General features: G+C 34.9%; 1 protein-coding gene across 1 annotated transcript in view; it reads right to left on the bottom strand.

The window, feature by feature from the left end:
• Positions 1 to 23,595, bottom strand: part of SGCZ (sarcoglycan zeta) — a 240,196-nt gene that overhangs the window by 105,495 nt on the left and 111,106 nt on the right. The window contains exon 3 of the mRNA XM_049790941.1: positions 21,311 to 21,412. Coding sequence (XP_049646898.1) covers positions 21,311 to 21,412 — 102 coding nt within the window. The remainder of the gene's footprint in view (positions 1 to 21,310; positions 21,413 to 23,595) is intronic.

The raw sequence follows: 23,595 nt of genomic DNA, 5'->3' as shown, positions 1-23,595 counted from the left end.
AGAATGTGATGTTTTCTGATTGCATTTAAGCTAACCAGAGATAAGATGATGATCAGCTAGTTATCTACTAAAACTACTATTTGTGCCAGCTATGAAACATCACAAAATATTTCAAAGCATTGCTTCTATATTAACAAAAGACTAATTTATTTTAACTGCTGTTTTGATTGCCTCCCCCATCCTTCATAAATACAAATAAAAAAATAATGCAAGAAGCAGCTCTAAAGTCTAGGTATGCAATGCGTACACTCTGCTATGGAAACAGTGAGTCTCTGAAATTTGCTTATGCTATAAAAAAGTATATTTGCATAAACGCAGAGTAATTGAATGAGGTAACAGGGACAGTGGGTTTAAGTGATGCAAATCAGAGACAGGTTTGAACACATATTTCAACCATTCGCAAAATATCAGCTTAAATGTACTTGAGATCAAAGTTGGTCTATGATTTAAGCAGAGGATGAACAAATGGTGTCCCAACAAGGCTAGCATGTTTAAAGTGCACTGCTTCTATAGTTCAGTAAATATTTAAAAGCTGCTAGCTGCTATTGATATTGTTTCAGATAACATTCAATGTTAAATTACTAAGGACTTGATAGAGCCCAGCACAATCAGATAAACCTATATTATTAGGTAAAGGCTCCTGGTTACAATTGCACTTCGGTGCAGCAGGTGAAATCTCACTGCAGCACATTTTATAATTAAGAATAACCTTTGTTGAATTAAATATGAAAAGATAAATTAAAATCAGAACAACTGCTCTTTTGAATTATTAGGCTGATGAATACAAAGTATTTTAGGGTATCAGTGGACTTCCAGTTTTTCAATTTATGAAGTTTTTTATCAATAAATCAGTTACATTATAGAAGTTGGCAAAAAAATGGAGACTGGAGCTGTTGGCTAACTGATAGCTGACTTTTTCATTTCCACTGATGGAGATGAAATGCTTCAACAGAAGCATTTATTCAAAATAAGCCATCAACAGAAAAAAATACCTGACAATTTAAAGTGTTGGTATTACTGTCTGTAGATTTTAGAGTTAATACTTTGGCTTCTGTTTTAGTTGCACTGTTTCAAAGCTCTGATAAAAACCCAGTTTATATAGGAATCTCATTTTAAAGATTTTAAAATAATTATATTAATTAAAAACATTTTAAAATTAAACTAGTGATTTGAAAGTGCCTATTTCTGACAGAAGCTAAATTAGATAGACTGTTGAGAGTTTTGTTGTTGGTTTAAGTGGAAACAGAATCAAGACTATAATGCATAATACATTGAAAGAAACTTAGGGCCTCTCTTTCCCTTCTGTTCTAATACACTAACAAGACATAGCTAATAAAGCACAATGTCAACAAATTTAAAATATTAAGATTTTGGGGGGGGTTGGGCAAGGGGAGTGTTTGAGGTTTTTTTACAAAACAAATAATTGACCTAAGAGAATTACTAGGGATACACAGCAGTCTACATAGTTTAAGAAAGGATTAGAGATTATCACAAGGAAACAGAACACCTACTGCTACAATAGATATTAAAAAAAAAAAAGAAAACAAGCTATCTAAATCTTCATATTGCAGGTTCTGAATCAGTCATTAGGTGTCAGAAATTGGGAAGACTGAAGAAGCATAATAATTAAACATCGTAGAAACTTGTGTGATTCACTCTCAAGGTTTCTGTATTGGACAATTCTGAAGAAAGAAAACTAGAACAGCAAATTAGTTATTAGCATTAACTACAATGGTAACTATTGTGCTCAAAGGCATTGCCAGTTAATATTACAATAATTAACTTTTTTTGGCATCTTTCATCTGGTATTTTAAGTTCAGTCTAAAAAAAAATTAATTTACCCTACACTTACATCTACCTTACATCTACGGAAAATTATTAATTTTCATTTACAAAGGAGGAAGCAAACCTAATATATTATGGAGTTAGCTCAAAACCTTAGTACTTAACAGCAGTTGTATTTCAATGAAAATCTAAGCCTTATCCATTATTTCTTGCTTTCTCCACAGAGGCCTCCTTATTCTAAAATCCATAAGAAACTACAGAGTTAGCAAATCTACTGAAAAAAAGAATGCTGTAGGTATATACTACTACTTACCAAAAGCAAAAAAACCCCACAAACAATCTCCACCCCCCCCGCCCTCCCGCCCAGATTCCTCCCCTAATACCAGGGGTTGGGGGTTTTTTTCCCCAATATTTCACTGGTTTTAGTTGCAAACTGAAAATCAGATATGACTCAAGAAATATCAAATTCTTTGAAGATAAACACTAAATAAGAATCTTTTCCAATTCCTTCCTACCTGGGCATGCAAACATAAGCATAGTTAACTTCTGCAAGTCCTTACAAGTTATAATCTAGCTGATCTTACTAGCAACATGATACATTTACAAGCAATAAATGTATTTCTCTGATAATTATTAATCTAAAAGTATTTAGATCTGTCAGGATTTGTATTGGGACTGAACAATGTTAAATACATAAACTGAAAATATTTCAAACTGAATCCTTACTTTGTTCAAGTCAAATCAAGCTCCCAGAGTTTTAACAAAAGTATGATTCACTAATTTATGTAGTTGATACAGAAAAAAGCAAGGTCTTTATTTGACAAGGTTTTCAACGTATTTATGTGTCCCACTGATAGTAACACCTCAGGTTTGATATGCTTTTTCTAAATCACACTATTTATATTTGGTCCATTTGCTGGGCTATTTCAATTCAATTAATGGCTTTCAGCTGGTGTAAAACTAATAGCTCAAGGTTGGCACATAATTTCCTTTTTTTTTTTTTTTTTTTTTTAATTGCCTTTTCAGTGTAGGGGTAGATAGGGAAGGAAATCACTACGAATGATGCCTAGAATTTCCTGTAAGAATGAAAGGCAGGAGTTTCTGAGAATAATGTAAAATTTATACAAGAGGAGAGTAGGAGTGAGAGATACCTGAAGTTTGAGGTGACCACTCAGTACTGTGGATCTTGCAAGAGACAAGACATGGGGCACAAATAATTAATTTTTCATGAAAAAAACCAAAATGCTGGTATTGTAATTAAATATCTCAACTGCTGATATGAACCTTTATGGAAAATTCATCTTTACAGATTCCTGCCAAGTAACCACTTAATTTCGTAACCTGAACCACAGAAGTCACTCACCAATATATAAATAAATTTAGACTGATCACTGTGTTTCACTTACACTGTATGCACACTGGGGAATTACACTTAAGAATCTTCTGGCTCTGAATGAGCCTTCACATTTTAAAATACAAATTCTATTGGATGTTTTGTGTCCAACATTGTATCTGCTTGAAATGTCATGGGTGTTATTTTACTGTCACATTGGCCTGTATGCTAATACATTATGCTTTTTGTTGAGCATAATAATGGAAGGGAAAATTTCCCAGACCCTGCCTCCTCCTCCAGCTAAGGAATAAGATGCATACCTGCAGTACTAATTGGATCATTTTCAAAAAACATGAAAATTTTCCAACAATTAAAAAAAATTGCAATGTTGGTGGTCCACATTAAACATAAAGCCACATCTAAAATTGTAGACACAGGTTCTTAGAGTCAGGAGTACATGGCCAGCCTCAAGGTAATTGTGGATCCAAAGGCCAGACAAGAAACAGCTGTAACTTCCTCCAGGAAAGGGTGAGAGGAACCGAGACTAACTCATCTAACACAGTCCTTTATCTTTCAAACCAAAACTTGCACCTACATCAGAAAGCACTATTTTCCAACTTCTACAATTCCAAAATGCAAAATAAGACTCAAAAGAACAAATACTTTTTCACTGTATAGAACTTCTTCCTGAGCCTGGCACTGTGCATTTACTGCTAGGCCAACTGGTCAAAGTTCTAACACTTTCTGTAATCAGCATTTCCAACTTGTCCAACTCTAAGAGAGTTAGAAAGTGCCTTTCATTTCTTGCCATTCTGTAAAAGCATGAGAACCAGGTAGGGCCTCCTCACTTATTGTGGAAATTCAAGAGGTGCCTGGAAACAAACTAGTTAGGACCTGTTACATAAAATCAGATGAAATTTTGAAAAATAAAGAATTTTTAAAATCAAAATCAGAAAAAAAAAATCCTTTCCAGAAAAAAACACACATCAGCTTACTGACCACAGTCCTCTTGACTCAAATCATCCTGACTAAGATCAGAGACTTGAACATTAATTTCCCACAGCTCTACATCTGGGATGAGGATCACTTTCTCCCTCTTACACATGCGCAGAAGTACATGCACACAGAGAGTGAGAAAGTTCTGGATTAATTCTTGCAGACGATAAAGATTAATTCTCATGGAGGATAGAGAAAAAATAACATTTCATCGAGAGGGGAAGGCAACTCGTAAGTTGACTGGCCCCAGTAAGTCAATGACACCTTTGGTTGCTCAGAACATGGTACACTTTGCATACTGTTTTTATGATCAAACTTTATTCACTTTTGAAAGGGAGCAAGCAAAAGAAGCTGTAGGAGACATCAGGCCTGTGAAAATGTTATAGGATGTGATGTTGCATTTCTAATGCATTTTTGTAAGAAATATGGTATTATGATGCTATAAATACATTTGCTGAGAGACAGAGCTTACTTGCACTATCGCAGAAGGAAACATTTGAGACAAGCAGGATGAATTGAATCTTCTTATTTTTCTATCTTACTTTGACAGAGCTGCTGCTTACTTTCAAATGCTCTATTTCTAGTGTTAGTCCTCCTGCCCCCAAAGCATCTCAAAGGATGAAGACATTTGCTAGAAACAATTCATAATAAAACTGCTTATCCTTCTTTCCCAATCAGGAGTAACACCATTATCAGTTTCATCTTTTAATGGGGACATTCTATTGGTAGCCTCATTAGCAAAACTATTTAGTAAAGCAATAAAATAATGCCAGGCTCTATTCTTTATAGCTTCTGATTAGAAAAAGCATCACATCTCATGAGCAATTTATAGCTCATCAGTCTCAAAACACACAGGAAATAAATTATAAGAGAAGGATGAGCTTAGAATAATGCCTATAAACTTGATTTTTCAAGACAGGAAACAATAACCGTAATAGTAACTGAGGGCACTGAACATTAATGGATGATCTCAGTATGCTTGATATAAAATACTCCATACAAATACAATATTTCTGTACTTTGTATTAATACCACCATGCCCTAATGTTCTTATTTGTTTACATTGTCTAACAGCACACACGGTCTGTTACGGTATCTAGCTGTATAACCTTCTGTGAGATAGCAAAGTGCTATTAGCCCTGTTTTGCAGATCAGAAATTGTGGCGCAGAGGCCATCTTGTCTGAAATACTGGAAAAAACTATTGACCATTAGAAATAAAGGATGATCCTGGTTCTGCTTCTCCTAACCTTTGTACACATCATAGTACAAAAGCAAATAGCATAAAGATAATATAAGTCTAAATTCTAAGCTTTCACATAACTCCTAGAAATGGTACCTTCTGGTATCAAAAGCAGTATGAAACATGAAGGCACCGGGGGAGGCAAGATATTCTTCAGAGTAATCTTTTACCTTTAAAGGCTTATCTCAGTCTAAATAAGGCAGATTTGTTTACCGTCAAAGTGTCTTACCAAATTTACCCTTCATTCTTGCCTTAAGGCGGAAGACCAAAACATACAAAACGTTAGGCAGATACTTGTTGAATTTCCCAGCTTTGTACAATAATGATTTCTTTTTATTCACATGTTTTTATTCACAATTTATGACAAAATCACACACAGTTTAGAATGGCATTTCTGTTTGTTAAAAAAACAAAAAAAAGTAAAACACTGAATTAGCAAAGATTCTTCTAAGATACTGAAAGAAGACTGATAAAAGCTTGCTAAGCTAGAGGTCTAGCACATGTAAGTCAGCACATATAGCATATGTAAGGTCTACCGTTTAGGAGCAGCCACGTAAAAAAAAAAATAATTGCACTAATAAAACCACTATGTCCATCAAAAAAGCAGATTTCCCACCAAAAATTAAATGAATCAAAAGGGTTATCTCATGAGGACAATGAAAATAAAAAAAAAATCTATTTCTCAAAACATTATGATCCTGAGACATTCGAGTGATTTGTAAAATAATTTCTAAAATGTGTTTCTTAAACATACACTAGATACCTGAGGATACAAAAGAGGCTGAATAAAAAAGAAACCAAACTTTCCTTTAGCAAGGAAAAGCTGAACTGCAAAGGAAAGGTATCTGTGAAAATTTGTCAAAAACTATATGCATATGGAGTGTCATGGTTTAACCCCAGCCAGCAACTAAGCACCATACAGCCACTCACTCACTTCCCCCTTCACCCAGTGGGATGGGGGAAGGAATTCGGGAAAAAAAGTAAAACTTGTGGGTTGAGATAAGAACAGTTTAATAGAACAGAAAAGAAAAAACTAATAATGATAATGGTAACACTAATAATATTAAAAGGATTAGAATATGCAAATGATGCACAATGCAATTGTTCACCACCTGCTGACTGATGCCCCGTTAGTCCCCGAGTGGCGATCCCCCTGCCCCCATTCCTCCCAGTTTACATACTAGATGGGACGTCCCATGGTATGGAATACCCCATTGGCCACTTTGGGTCAGCTACCCTGGCTGTGTCCCCCCCCAACTTCTTGTGCCCCTCCAGTCTTCTTGCTGGCTGGACATCAGAAGCTAAAAAATCCTTGATTTTAGACTAAACATTACTTAGCAACAACTGAAAACATCAGTGTGTTATCAACATTCTTCTCATACTGAACTAAAAACATAGCACCGTGCCAGCTACTAGGAAGACAGTTTATCCCAGCTGAAACCAGGACACAGAGAACCATGGATTCTAATTCTATAGAGATTCCCTGCCCACTGAAACTTATAATAGTTTCTTACCTGTACAGGAAAGCAAAATAAGATTACAAGCAAGAAGAAGAGATATTCAAAGTCTGATATTGTTAAGAGCTTTAAGAAAGTAATGAACTTCTAGAGGTCAAAACAAACAAACAAAAAAAAAAAGGCTTCTTGTTTACTCTCAGGATAATTTCTCAGTTACATTTCTGGTTTGAAAATTTCAGTCTTTAGAGATTTATCAGTTTTACTTTATTTTAATCATAGAGATCTATCCAAAGTGTCTGTGAGAGAGTGCATTTTCCAGATCACAGCAGAAGACATTAATTAAGCCTTCTGTTTAAACCTCCAGGTGGGCTGACAAACTACTAGGCCTTTGGCTTCTTTTTAAAGAAAGAGAAGCAAATGAAGTGGAATAGCTTGATTAGCAGAAGTGAGAAATTGGTTATACCTACAACATGATCCAATTAGAACAGACCTTTACAATGAAACTTGCGGTGCTGAGGACATAACTTTAATACTATTTGTGTTTTTTGAGGTTATACTTCAGCATGTTTCAGCTTAGTTTTGCAGAAAAGGAATCTGGTTTGCATGCTGCAAGACCATGTTATAATGTGTACCAAAGGATAATATTTGGAGAGGATCAGGAGAGGCACTTCAAAAGCACCCTCTAGATGGAAACTGAAATGCTAAATGTGATGATATGGATCAGAGGAGATTCTGTTTCAAAGAGCTAGCATCACATTTGAAAAGGACTGCAAAATGAAGATGAAATTCTGAGAGACTATGCCCAGCTACTGGGAAGTGAGTCATTCACCTGCAATATATCTTCAAGAACAAATGCTAAGTTGGTCTATTAAAAATAAATATATGAAAAAGTCATGCAAATGTTTGGTTTAATTTTGAAATTATTATTAAATTACTATTGCAAAACTATTAAAAATCACAAATATGCAGATCATCAAAATAATGGTAAAAGTGTCTATTGGCCTTCATACAATTAAAGGAAGCATTCATATGCTTAATATTTTTAGCTATTTGATGTAAGAGTAGTTTGCTTTAAGGGATAAGTGATGCAGCAGCAAACTTCCTGTACATGAAGTGGAATTTGACCCAAGTGTACAATTAAATGTATCTCATCATTTCACACAGAAATCCACATAGAAGAAATTGGTAATCTCAGACGGTCTGAAGCAAGTGTCTCTAAGCACCTCATAAAGGATAATTTCATTACTGGTTTAGGACAACTGAAGGGCTTTGGACTCTTTTGCCTGGGCAGGAGGGTCTTTTCAGTCTAAAGCTGAAGCATGTGTTAGATTCTAGCTTGGACTCATCCACAGTTAAGGCTTGGTTTATGTTTATTTACTCTACTTGCTGTGTTCCAAGTTTGAACTTGGTTTATTCAATGGAAGGGAATTTAGCAGCAAGGATATATGATGTTGGATGCATCTGCAACTCCTTTTCAGTTACGTGGCACACCTTGCGATCCTGGCCCAACTGCCATGCACACCAGGTATCTGTAGTCTGTATGTCCTTACATGGTTCCTGCGTTGAAACTGAGCTACATGGCAGATAAGAAGGTGGTTGGTACCCACCTGGTTTTCATTGCACTAAGAGACAGGAACATATGCAAAATAGACAGTCCCTGAAGTGAAAACTGGGTGGAGATATTAAGTAATATGGATGTACACAGACACCATATTCTGAGTGCTAAACTCAAGGTCAACAACAGATTTATGCCTGTTACTTTTACAGAAACACACACATGCAAAATGTTCTTTGTAGAATGCCTCATTAGATACTGATTTATACTATTTGAATTCACACATAAAGCATCTGTGCCATGCTCACCAGGTGCCTTGTCCAATATTTTGATTGGCAATTACACCAAATTGCTGAAATCCACAGATAAAACCCCAGACCAATAAACAACTGAAAACCTTAGAAAGGTACAGAACAAATAGCCAGAAATACACAAATCCTAACACCAACTCTATTTGTAGTTAAGAACATTTTTCTTAATGCTTCTCTGACTCTGTGAAGAGAAATTGATAAATGCCTTAAAATGCTAAGACCAAAGTATGAAGTTAAGAAAAAATGTAGTCTTCAATTGGGAGAATATAAACGTGGCCTCTTGCAAACTCTACTGACAATATTTCAGATATGCATATCAGTTTTCTGTGTTTTGTGTGTGAAAACTTCTGAAGCATTTCAAGCTATTATTTTTCAACTAATGGGAGAAAAACTTTGAGGAAATGAAAAGGAACAGTAAGTGCCACTCCTAAGTATAAAAACTATTTCCACACCCCCCGCACCCCAACATACTTGTCTTTTCCATATACTTACCTGATTTTTTCCCTAGTAGTCAATCACCACCATTTAATATAAGATAAAGAGGCACCACTTCATTCTTGCATCACCTGCTTTCAGGTAATCCCAGCACCTTATCTCTGCAGTATAGGAGTTCTACCAATTCATATGCTAACATATAATTTTCCTCACTTTTGTAAGAACAAAATTATATTGCCCTTATCCATGCTAAAATATCTGCAAATCTACACAAAAAATTTAATGTACTATTCAATATAAACCACAATGTTTCAAAAATCTACTGCATGCTAGTGGTGTATATCTTGTAAGAGAAGTAGCACCTGCATCTTAACACAATGTAGTACCACAGATCTAAATAGTCATAATGATATTTTTACTAAAATATTTTTAAACACAGGTTTTCTGCTTGTAGAATGTACAATAATTGCTCCTGTAAAAAGCTGATCCACTTTCTGCATTTTCTGTGCTGGCGTTTTGGCTCAGCTTGTCGGGAGAGTTAATTGACATTCCAAAATGCCTACACTTTATTAAAATAACAACACAAGTATGAAGCATTTTCCTTCTGTGATTTTGCAGTTACTTAGTTTACTCAGAAAGAGAGACCACAGATTTATAGGAAGATTCTGATCTGGGGGATACCAATGAAGAAACTCAGAGACAACAATAAACTTTGCCCAAATCTTGTATTTATATATTGGTCTAGCAAGAGAAAAAAAAAATTATCTTTCTAGTCATTCTATACTCTTAGTGTAAACTCCAATTTTCCTTTCTACTAATAATGATTATGGGATCTTTCATGCAAATCACCACTCGAGTGCCAAGTTTAGTATCAACACAGATTTCACTTTCACTAATAAGAATTGCATACAATAACTTTGTATTTTTAAAAATTATTTAGGCTCCAAACCAAAAGAAAATTCACCACCAACAACCTACACCCATGTTATGGCAACTACCACTTATACTTGCAAAGACTTTAGCAAAAGTATATACTGTAGTAGCTGTTGGAGAATTGTGCATGACAGATTGGCACCCTAAATTAACAAACTTTGTGAACTATAGTTACTTTCTTTGCAGAACAACTGATTTGAATTCAGCTAAAGATACAAATGAGCCTCTGGCTGAAGCCCAAGAACCAACATCACTGTAAATCCCCAGCTGTTGTTGTAAAATCATAATGCTGAAACCATAATTACCAGTTCCAGTACAGGATGCTAACTTGTTCAGCTGCTTCCTTTAAAAGACTTCTGCTTTCCTTGCAAGTTTTCTTTATCCCAATCCCACCCATGAATTCCAACTTCTAGAGTCTGAAGTTCTGGCCAGTGTTTATTTCTAACTGAATTAAAAAAAAAAAAAAAAATAAAAATCTTATGCTTAATTTGCATCTATGAGACACAAATAATACATCGCCCAGCAATGCACTAGTTTACTGTTTTAAGGTTTTCTTTTTTAATTTGAGATATAGCTTGGAGATTTCTCCTTGAAAAACTTACACAGTTACCACCTTAAAATTTTTCTTGAAGTTTAATTCTAAGCTTTTTTAAAACAAAAAACTACCTCATAGCAAATCAGCAGTCTGATCAACACTGAGCTTTTAAAGTCTAACTTACTAGAAACAGTTCACATTTCTACAGGCTACAGTGCATATTGCTGCTATAGCTGAATTTTAAAATGCAACATAGACAACACTATGCTCACATTTCTAGAGCAGAAGTAGACCCAAGGTTAATACCAAAAGGATTGCATAGAATGCTGTTTACCCAAGATGTTAAGTAAGTGGCATTGCATAGCTATAACAAAGAGGAGATACAAAAACAACAACAGAAAAAAAGAGAAATCAACTTGGTCACCACTTAAAAAATTTAGGAACTATTTTTTTCAAGACAAGAGACAGTGGGTCTTTGATTCAAATTTACATCATGTATTTATTTGACAAGAGGAGGTAACCCATAAAGATATTAACTAGAATTTAGTTGGAAAAATCCTTACATAAAGTTCTGGAAACTTTCAAGCAGACCATAAAGCTTTTTTGAAAGAGCTTTTCATAATATCTTATGATGTAACAAATGGCTATGATTGAACTTTTTTGGTCACCTGCAAATCTGCAGAGTATGTTCATATAAAAAACCTAGAGATTTGAAAAATAAACTTTTACTGTCTTCTGTCAGTTTCTCATTTCCTTAGCTTCACATAAAGGGAGAAGATTCTTAATGGGATAATAATGTTTCACATTTCATAGAAATGTTCCACGGAAAATTGGAACATGGAAAATTTTAATGTTTATCTACAAACCCCACAGGAAATTACACTTGAGAAAGGACAGCATAATTAGATCCAAAGTTAGAAACAGGAAGAAAGTATAGAATACATCAATTTGGTTGAACTCTGATCTATTTTTTTATTTTTGCTGTAGAAGTTTTTTCAGGTTACTTGTTAAAGATGAGAATTTACAATTTTCAGGTATTTTTTTTTTATTTGAAATTTTAATATCTTTTAATAAAATGAGTTCAAAGGAAGTGACTGATCATACACTTGGCTTTGTGCAACTATTTCATGAGGATGCTCTTCAAGTCAGCAAGGCTTTCAACTAATGTTAGTATTATTTATCACTCTTGGATGCAGGCCACTGTCAAAACATGGTCCTTGTTATGGAATAATCAATGCTTCCATTTTATGTCTTCAAATAATAAATTTGAAACTGCTTTGGAGTAACAATGTTAGCAAAGATTCAAGAGCATAATCCATAAGACAATGAAATGTGGTCCTTATTTATTTTGCATCTAAAGAGAATTATTACTCCACCTGTTTTTAAAGAGGGATTGAATTAACCACATATTGAAGATCTATAAGCAAAAAATACAACTGATGTGTTTCTTGCACTGCCTAAAAAAGGAAAAAGTAAAAGGATAGTTTTTATTCTAAAATATATTACTTGTTGTGCCTACAAACATTTTAGTAATTCGTACTACTTTATTAAAATGCTTGTAGCCCTTCTTGTATCTATGTACCTTCTCTACCTTATTTTAACTTGATAATTCCTCATTACAGGTAATGTTGCAGCCACATTGCTTCCTAAAACTGATGGAAGTTCAGCAGGTTTCCTGAGAAATTGATCTCACAGCACAAAAAAAAAAAAATAAATAAAATTTTAAAGTCATTGAGGGAGGGATTTCAAAACTACACAAAGGAGACTGAGGTTTAAGTCACAGTACTAGATGGATGGGAAATTCCTTCAGGGAATAGTAAAAAAATAAACAAAAAATACTCTGTAAAAGCATTTGCAAAGCAGAAAATTTCATTGCTGGTGACAAGTTGTTTCTTATAGCATGATATATTTCTTATGACAACAAAGGCTGTATAGTATAAACTCAAAAAGCATGCTTGCTGTCTGGAATAAAAGGCTCCAATTCTTAACACTGACCAGTAATTTTAAAGTGTTGTGCATCAATATGCAAGTTGTATATGTGTGTTCATATGCAAAAAAAATGAAAACCAAATGTTGTTGATTATGCAGCAGTGAAATCCAATTTGGTTCTTACTGAATAGCAAGAAAATAAAAAGCTCACTTCAAACAGGAAATGGACAGTATTATAAATGCAATCCTTACGATATTTGCTTGTGGTAATCAGCTATCAGAAGCTGCGAAGGAACAAACAATTTGTCCCTTTAAGAAAGCAATGGTATCCTAATCAGGGACTGTCAAAACAGATGTGATGATTACATTATATCTTATCCCGTGAATTACACTCCAGATAGTAAAGGTAAGATTCATTCTTATTTTTTTCATTTTAAACTTCAGAATATTCATTAATTTTCTATATTATCATGTAAGACAGCAAATTGTGTGCCGTGTCCCAAAAAACATGGCATTTCTCAACAGTTAGAATGAAATTTTCTTTCCTGGCTTAGAATTTTTTTCTTCCTGATAGAATACAGAAACGCTGAGAACAATAATAGGGAGGGAAAAAACCCCCCACAATCCTCAGTCTAATACAATACAGGTCTGATAAATTGCATAAATATAAGAATTGTTTTTTCTAAACTGTCTCATCAAATTCTGGAAGTAGGCTTCTATAACTTTACTGATGATGTCATTAAAAGAAAATTGCTTCAGAACTTCTAGTTGACCTCTCACATCTCCTTTAGAGTAACAAATAGATTTTGGGTTTGTATTTTATTGGTATTTATTTTAGCAAATTATGAATGGTTTATCTACTTTAAAAAACATTTGTAGTTAAATTATATAAGGTGAGAAATATCATACAAGACACAAAGTATACTGAAAGAAAAGCTGACCAATTAAAAGAGGACTGTAATAATTCTGTTTCATTTCAAGATAAGAAATAATTTTTTCTATACTTAATGGGTAAAACTAATTTTGTAAGTCAACTTCTGGAAATTACACATTCAAACTTTAGGACACAAATTTCTGTTTCAGAATTAATTCCTTGAGAATCTTTCTTATATTCAATTTTCAAAGAGTTATCTGAACTTCTGATTTGATCATTACCCCTGGTACTTTTGAGATTTGTCTGATATGAAACAGGAAAAGAAAAAACTGCATTATTATTAATGAGTTGAAAATAATTAAAGCTCTGAACACTTAAAACTGATTATTTCTTTTTTTTTTTTTTTTTTTTTTTTTTTTTTTTTTTTTTTTTTTTTTTTTTTTTTTTTTTTGTTCTCTTTTGCTTCTAGAAATTACTTGTTTGTACATTCCTCCTCCTAGTTTTGCATTATACGCAAACTTGCTGAGAGTGCACTGTGCAGGTCCAGGTCATTAATGAAGAAATTAAACAATGTTGGCCTCAGTGCTGACCCCATGAGTAGAACACCAGTGACTAACCTCCAGCTGAGCTTCATGCCACTGGTCACAACTCTGTAAGGCCAGCAGTTTAGCTGGTTTTCAGGCCTACCTCACTGTCCTTTTAGAGTGTACATCATCAGTTTGTCTAAGAGTATGTGATGGGAGACTAGGTTAAAAGCCTTGCTGAAGGCTTTTCCCTCAGAAATCCATTCTGCTCACATGCAGCAGGTTGAGAAAACTCAATCCCAACAGCATTAGATGTATAATTTTATTACACGAATATTCTCTGCTGTTAATACACTGAGTCTTTGGATATGAAGTAGATCTCCTCCTAACTTAACAAACACACTGTTTACAATGTTTTGGGGGAAAATTTGCCTTTGCCTACCAAAGTCCTACAAGTAAGGGCATTGCACAGCCTAACTTGTAAGAAATACATTTCAAATTATCTCAGCAGCCCTCAAGCCAGAGCTATACAGACTATCAGTATTTTGGAAAGATAAAAGTATTTTATGTACTTTGTGCTTAATGGCTTACATAGCTATTTCCTCCACCCTCATTGCCTCCCATTTTTCCACCCCGTTTTTTTTCTGTGCATCCACAGTTCTAAGTTTTCTACAGAGGAGCAAAAATTAAGGTCTACCATAAGTTTATAAAATGGGATGCAAAAGATAAATGTTGTTCTCCATAAAGAAACATAAGTAAGTTGCTGCATGAAGAGATAAAGGAAGACATAGATTTTTCTTCTTTTCAAGTCTCCTGCCGGTCATCTGCCTTTACATTCCTGCTTTGGATCAGCTTTTCTAGGGAAATATTAATAACAATTTTTCTTCATTTTAAATATACAGGTTTTCTTTAAGTAATTGCTTAGCCTCTGTAAATTGCAACTAAATTATTTTAAAGTTGTTCAGGGACAAGAATGTGATTCCTCAGCTTAAGATGCCCATACAGTTAAAACAGCTCAAACCAAATTCACTTTGAATGAGTATTACAATCAAACACAAGACATGATGAACATCAAACTGAAATATCACATAGTTTTATTGAAATTTGCCCCAGTGGAACACAGATTTATTACATGAAGGAAGTACTTGGAAAACTGAAAATGTAATTGCTACCAAAAACAACAACAACAAACCCCAGAAAAACAGTTGCTACTTCATTAACTTTCCCACATCCTTCTGAAGAAATGTTCCCAAATCAAATTCAGTTCCTCAGGCTGGTATAAAATTGGGTGGATATAGGCCACTCATGACTTTATTCATGAGCTGTAATCAACCAAAGCAAAAGGCTTGGGTAATATTAATTCAGAATTTTCAGTATAAAAAGCAGAGATCCTCCTTGACTGAACAAAAAGTCACAGTAATAATAAGAGGAGTACAGGTTGACATGAAAAAATGATGTGTTCAAAAGATAGAGTTGTTCAATTGGATGACCCCCAGACAGGTTTCAGTGAAGTATAGCAAATCAAGGACAAAATCATGAATCATGAAAGTTCTTATCAGCTGTCAGTGAAGAGTGAGCACAGCCAACTCAATTTCAGAGTGGCAGTCCCTTCAGAGACCACCAACAAATATAAGAGTGACTCGTCCCTTGGCAAAGCTTGCGATTAAGAAAACCTTATATCTTGTTCATAGCCAATAAAGTGACACTGGGTTTTCAGTACATTGGAACTACATCATGTTAAAAGCCAAAATGACTTAAGGAGTCCTTTATGCCATAATAATGACTTTATTCTCAGTGACAGGTGAATGATCCCAAGGGCAAGGCTGAAAAGTAGGTACCAGAAAAATGAACTGGGGAGCATTTCAGATTTTATCTGAGAGGACTGTGACATGTAGCTGAAGAAACAAGCATTGCACTTCACACTAGAGCAATAAAGATGGCAGATTTTTAGGTGCCTTTGTGATTTTTTCGATAGTACAAAAATGGTGAGCAATGACATCTCCTAATTGGAGTTTCTGTGATACCTCTGTACCTCAGTAATGGTAGGACTGCAGGACTCGAACTAGTTTTACTGCATGGCAATGGGGTATCTTACAGAGCAGAAAAGAGAGTGGATATAGCAAACAACTTGGCCTTGAATTTTTAGAAGAATATGTCTCAGGGGAGGGTGGTGGAACAGGTTCCTCCTTCCCAACTCCAAAATCAATAAATACAACTTACTTGCAGAACCTTACAAGAGATTATGAATGTCTTCCTAGATGTGATCTCCTATGCTGCTTCTTTATAACCTTACTGGAAAGAGAAGCTCAACAAAGGCATTCTCTCAGAAAAAGTATTTGGGCTTCTCACAAAGGCATCTAAGACCCAAACACAAACCCAAATATGTGCAATGTTCTGGCTGGAATTGACAAAGGTTCATTCTCTGTTGATGATTATACACACTTAGAGAGACAGTGAAGAAAGAAATATACTGTAGAATTGCTTTTTCCAAGACGGATTCATGTTTGGAAATAAAACAAAGTAAAATAAAGCTCCCTAAATATTTATAAGGGTACTCAGTCTCCAGAGTGAGTCTAGAGAGATCAAATACCTGAAAGAAGTTCTGCTTTGAAACCTACCTACAATTTCTTAGTTCTCATACAATCACACCTTTAAAAATATAAGATATACAGAGAGTTTTCAGTTCCCTATGTTAAGTTAGAAGTTTATATGTATTCAGTGTTTCTTGTTTTCTAGACCTTTTTCTAATGACTTTTAACTAAATCATTAAATTCTGTATTCTCTAAGGATATCTCTGGAAAACACATTCTCTCTAAGCTCAGAAAATACATTTTTAATCTTGTTACTTGTACAGAAAAAAACAAAGCAATCCCACCCTAGTTTAAGGGACAATGAGTTACTTATTTTATCTACAATGGAAACAATTTAACAAAGAGAAAACTTGATTTTCTTCAACGCTTAAGTACTGTATGTGCAAATGAAAAAGATCAATAAAATCAAGAATACATTCTCAAGGAAACACCATGAAATGCTTTTATTGTTATATAACAAACTAATAAAACTCTACCTTGATTGTTTCCCTTCACAAATGCATGCAGTATGGATGCAGTAGTAAGATGATAAAGAAATTTAACTCAGAAGAACTGAAATAATTGTAATAATTCAGGTTATTGCATTATGTGTTATTTGATTTCACACATCTCATTAATGACACACTACAAAGAAAGTAGTTTGCACTGTTTCTTTGCATCATATCGATGTAAATTATATAAACATGGAAAACATGACATTATCTAGATTAAACTTACTGGTTTCAGGTTAGTAATTTTATAAAAAGTATACAACTAGACCAGCCATAGTGAAATTAATATCTCAGTAGAATTCAACTCATTGAGTATGTATAACCTGTTTTAGAGATATAAAGTTATCAGTTCAGGATCAAATAACCCTTCATCTTCTCGGGTTCTGATGTATCAGTTCAAGTTCTGATATGCAGTTAAGTCATTGATGAAAACACAGAAGTATCTTTTTCATGTAAACATGAGATTTTGGGTAGGAACCCACACTTCTGTGGACACCACTAACTGAATAGAGTAAAAAGAGCAAAGCAAGAGGAGCAAGGTTAGGGAAACAGCACCCTCTGAGCAGCCTTCTCATTTACACAACTTCTATGGACAAAACGGGAATGAATATTCATTTTACCCAAGACCTGGATTTTTAATTGCTACTTTTTAATAGGAAATTGTATACTTGCAGGAGAAAATATCACTGGAAGTTTTGGGGTTTTTTTTAAGAATTCTTGCATACTTGGTCTCCAACTGACTTAATGCAAAGTATTTTAGCATTTTCTTTTAATATTCAGGGGTTTAATAAAGCAATCACAAGATAAATAGCAATTTTTCAACCTATATACAAAGTTCAGTACATCCCTTCTGGTAAAGGCAGTTTAAGGTCTGCATTTAACCCTGCATAAAAGATCTAATTTGGGGATCCAGGTATGCTGCAGGCAAAAGTGGTGATTTCAGCATCTGTAAGCATATGGGAACTTTACACTAGCAAACCTAGCCACTCTTCACATTTAAATTCCAGCAGCGGAGAGCTCAGTTCAGCCTAGCTACTCAACAGACTGCTCGGGACTCTTATCAGAAGTAGTTCAGTATCAGAATCAGAGATGAACCCTGCACTATCAATAAGCACGTTTTATCAGCTCCAGATCTAGCTAAGACATAGCTCCAGCATTGTGCAAGAATTCCACTCATGCCTCTTAGCCATAGTATAGCACACCTGCTGCTGTACCCTGCTGCTAATAGCATTGGTCTTCCCACCTAACTCTGCTTTGTGCAGAGTAATGGGAAAGCAGTGATGCCCTGACCTTCAGGGCTGAGCACCCTACATGGAGGTCCCCCAAGGGCCATTCTACAAACCATGTCGCCAGTGCAGAGGAAATACACCTGTTCCACAAAGTTATTATTGAATATGTTACAAGTCACCTCAAGAGTTAATTGAACGATGTCACTTTAAAGTCTGTGTTCTTTTAGAGGGGGAATAAGTAAATGTGCTTAAAGAGCAAACTATCTTTTTAGAAAATAAATAAGCAACGTATGCATGTAAAAAAACTGCAAAGACATCGGCTTCAAATGAGTTTTTGATTCCACAGTACATTTTAACTCCCATATACATCAAACTTAAATCATTACTGCTTCCATGGAAAAGGCTGAGAAAATCTTTCCCCTCTCTATCACCCAAAGTAAACACTAATGGCTGGTGAGCAGGATAGCTCTTCAGAATCCACTGTCTGTATTGACTAGGTCTCTACTGACTATAATGAGAGCTCAGAAAATCTGGCTTACTCCTGGATTTCTACAGCACCGAGGTCAATTCTGTAAGTGACAAAACAGCTAATGTCACTTGCAGGTGCCACACACCTGGGGAAACACCATGCAGAGACATCACCAATCCCTACCGTAAAGCTTAATATAGCTCCAGAGGGTTTTTTCATCATTCCCTCGTGACTTTCACATTTGCATACACCACAACTTACTGAAACTTTAGACAACAACTACTGAGCAAGTTGGCAAAAGACTGGAACGTGAACCTAGTTCACAAGCGCTGCAAGATGAGAACCAAGGCTATATACATACTGCTTTTTTATCTAGGTAACAAGTGTTTTAATGTTAATAGATATAAGTAGACCTGCAACACCAGAAATATTTTAGTTGAAATGCTTTGTCCAGTTAATTATCAACTCTCTTTTCTTCTGCTGGTTTGAGGGCACTTATGGACAGGCCTACCTGTTTATCATGAGCCTCACAGGACTAATGTGACCTTGTGTCAGGCTACTGGTAGACTTTGCATCCTGTTCCTTTACAGTAGTCAGATTTGTGTGCATTTTTTTCCTGAAATTTGTTAGCAGCTCTGAGTGAAATTAAGACCCTACTTTAATCTCTCATTACTCTGACTTGAAACAAAAGTTTCCGTGTTTACTTTGATAGAACCAATGTTCTGCAATATGAAGCCCGATGCAAGAAAAATATCCCAAATCATAAAGCAACTGGGAAAAATGCACAGACCATGACTAACGTTCTGCAACTTCTAAGAAGACGTATGCTCCCTGAAAGGTTATACAGCCTGGAAATTTTACACCAGTTTCATAAAGTTTACATATTGGAATATTCATACTAAAGTGGTTCATGCTTTAGGCATGATTTTAAATGGATTTGTTGTACTAGATATTAAGGTCTAACAGAACCCTTAAAATATTTAGATATAGATAAAAGACAAAGTGTTCTAGTTAATTTAATGAATGTTAGACTTTCAAAATTGTAAAGAAAATAGAAGATTACAGAAACTACTTTAGAGGTTCTCACGACTTTCCATGGCAAGGTGATATAGGAAAAAATAAACCCACAGCCAAAATGCCCTTTTGTGGATGCTTTTCCAATTTTAGAAGGCAGAATCTAGCGCTATTGATTTACTCTTGGTAGCAGTGTTTGGCACTTAAATGGTCATTTATGTACTTATGCGTTGACTGTTCCATTGTGTGTGTGTGTGTCCCCCTCAAAATTCTGATCCATATCAAAGCTATGATATTTGCATTTATTTAGAAATAAGTCACTACCAAATGTTTGATTACAGATTTATCTTAGGTATTAATATTTTTTAGCTACTATTATAAAATAAACATTATGAACAAGATTTTGTAACAAATTGTATGTATGACGAGTTGAAAAGTAAAAGAATATTTGTTTACTGAAGCGATCAAAATTCAACATTGTTGGGGAATATACAGTTACTTAAATATTATATAATTTTTCATTACCTAGGACAATATTGCTACTCTGTTAAATATGGAAAGATCTTATTTTTAGCAAAAAAGAGGACAAAGAGACTACTTCACATATTTATTTAACACAAGAGTAAACTAATTAAGAGAAACAGGAAGCTGTTATGATCTCATTTATGAATGTACTTGAGGCTTTTTTTTTATATATACACAGAAGACTTCAACAGAAAGAATTTAGGGTACACAACACAAAGGAATTTAGGGTAAATACACTTTTTACTCCTGTCAACTTTTGCAGTATGCATATTAAAATTCTTTGCAGATGATTGACTGAAAAGCATTGTAACTGTCCTCTCTGACCATAGGTTATCACTTGCATGGTAAAAAGAACTTAAGAGATTTCCAGCATTATATATTCTTTTTTAATTAATTGACGTTAATACAAATAGCATGATTGAATCAAAATGAATGAGTTAAAATGAGCTACACTGAATTTCTGACTACATAATATCTTGATTTTCTTTCTTCCTTTGTAACAACTGATTGCTATATGATAAAAACAATTACATTCAAGCAACATTAAAAATGGTTTGCTTTGAAAAATTAAATCCTAGAGACATTATGCAGTTTAGCATAATGAGAAAAAAAAAGAAAAGAAAAAAAAAGAAAGGAAGGAAGGAAGGAAGGAAGGAAGGAAGGAAAAAAGAAATCACACTAGCTAATACCAGAAAGAACTGAAGCATATACAAAACCATTCCTTATTTCAGTGCATTTTGCACATATCGCCAATCTTGTTTTTCTGGAGTTCACATCAAATGAGGAGTCAAATGTTCCATTCCCAGTGCTGAGGTCATTTGAAGTATAAAACATACATGCTTTGAATCTCCTTTCTTTAGGATAAGACATTTCTTTTAAGAGACAAATAAGGTTTCAGAAAAAAAAAAAATAAATAAATCATTTTTGACATGAAGGAAGATTTCACTGTTAAGGTATTCTCAAAGCAAACCTCTACTGATTGCTAATTTAGAAGGTGTAAGAATTAAACTTTGTAGTTTGAGACTGAAGAGGTTAATTTATATTAGCTGTAAATTAAAAAAAAAAATGATGAAAAACACCTACCTTTCGGGAATGGATTTCTTTCACATATAGTGGAAGTAGAAATTCAGATATTCCTTCAAGTCGTATTCCTTTTTTAGTGACTCTCAAATTCCCCATTCCATCCTACAATCAATAATACATATATATATATTCACTTTAGAAAATAACCTTATCCAGAATAAGCTAAAAAGAACACAGTAGCTGACCTAATACCTAAAAATAATGAGTGCTGTCCCATTGTCCCCAGCTCGCCTGATGATCTTGGACAGGAGCTAGATGGGGGGATTTATAGGCAAAGCTTCACCTAGGATTGAGGTATTTAACTATTCAGCCTGATGGTGAACTGCATACATTATTCCTTGGATGCACCTAGTGCAAGGGTCCAAATGTAGATCATAAGTATTCCTTTACTGTAGAGGTGAAGCTAGATCTTGAATTACAACTGCTAAGTAAAACAATTAGTTAACTATCTCTAAAAATACATATAACATTTGGTAAAGCAATCTATTACTTTTATGTAGTGAAATGTTAGGAAAAATGTTATGTCATTGTTATGTCTTGACTCAACTGTTTTTGCTTTTTCCAGCAATTAAAATAGGAAAATATCCTCTAGGAAGAAAGAAAAACGGATTTTTATTAATAGTCGCTCATCACTCCTAAAAGTATGTTGATGGTGAAAAGAAGAACTTAAAAAATCTGAGGGTTATTTTTGTTTGTTTTAATTTATCTGAATAGAAATAGGAAAGTGTGGATGAAACAAGCAAGCAAAATGATTCAATGTTAAATAAATTATAAGCATAGAAAAGTGGCATAATAAGGCTTCAGCTGTATTCTTACAGGAAAAACAATGAAACCTCTCAATACGTAAGAGACAAGGTCATTTTTGCACACTGATAGAAATGCAAGACTTTTTATCCCTCGATGCTTTACTATATTCCTGACAGAAGATAATTCTTCACTGTACAGCCAGTGGAATTCAACTTGATCCACTTAAGTGCAGAACTTGCAAATTTAACCTAATTGCTGATTAAATGTTTTGAAGCCATTGCTGACTCTAGTGTAGCAGAACAGTGAGAACTTGCATTTCTGCACTCTTGGCTGAATTGTGAAACAAGTAACTTCCACTTGCTGGGCAGTCGTAAACAGCTGGAGAACAGTGTCCCCAAGTGCTATAGCTGAAGCTGGAAGAGCACACTGAATTAAACAACACTATACTTATCTACAGATTCTGTAGCTGCTATATAACTATAGCTATTCCCTTTCTAAAACAAACAATGATACCAATACAATAGATATTTGACTGACACAACTGCATCTACATCTGAAGCAAGACTGTGAAAATGTTAATTCTTTAAGACAACAAAAAGAATTACATTTTATACAATGCAATTCAGCTGGTATCATTTCCCAAAGACAAGAAGGATATAGTGATAGATGGCTTTCCACACTATGACAGATTGGCAAAGAACATACTGTTGGGAATCATGCCTTTAAATGTCAGTTATAGGACTAGAAGCCTAGATTCCTATGACTACAAAACCAGAAACGACCAGAGTCAGAAAAATAAATATAACTCCTTTCTAAAGTAGAGAAAATGTGGAATACCAAAAGCTACTGCTAAGGCTATCTATAATATAGAATATACTTATTAAAGTAATATGTCACCAAGAGAAATTTACAGACTCTGTAATAGTCCATATAATGTTTAGCAAAAGTTGTAACTGATTACATAAAGCCAAGAACTGCCTTTTTGCTAGAAAAAGTGCTATTGGTATTCAAACTATGTTTCGTGGTTTAACCGCAGCTGGCAACTAAGCACCACGCAGCCACTCGGTCACTCCCTCACAGTGGCATGGGGGAGAGAATCAGAAGGGTAAAAGTGAGGAAACTCAGGGGCTGAGATAAAGACAGTTTTATAGGGAAAGCAAAAGCCACACACACAAGCAAAGCAAACCAAGGGATTCATTCATACGTTCCATCGGCAGGCAGGTGTTCAGCCATCTCCAGGAAAGGAGGGCTCCATCACGTGTTAATGGTGACTTGGGAAGACAAACGCCATCACTCCGAACATCCCCCTTCCTTCTCCTTCCCCCAGATTTATATGCCGAGCATGACGTCACATGGTCTGGAACATCCCTTTGGTCAGTTGGGGCCAGCTGTCCCAGCTGTGTCCCCTCCCAAATTCTTGTGCCCCCCTGCAGCCTCCTCACTGGTGGGGTGGTGGGAGAAGCAGAAAAGGCCTTGGCTCTGTGTAAGCGCTGCTCAGCAGTCACGAAAACATCCCTGTGTTACCAGCACTGTTTTCA

Source organism: Accipiter gentilis, chromosome 3 (assembly GCF_929443795.1).
Source record: "Accipiter gentilis chromosome 3, bAccGen1.1, whole genome shotgun sequence".
NCBI classification, from domain to species: domain Eukaryota; kingdom Metazoa; phylum Chordata; class Aves; order Accipitriformes; family Accipitridae; genus Astur; species Astur gentilis.
Note: the sequence above shows the minus strand (reverse complement) of the source record. Positions and strands in the feature narration are given on the sequence as shown.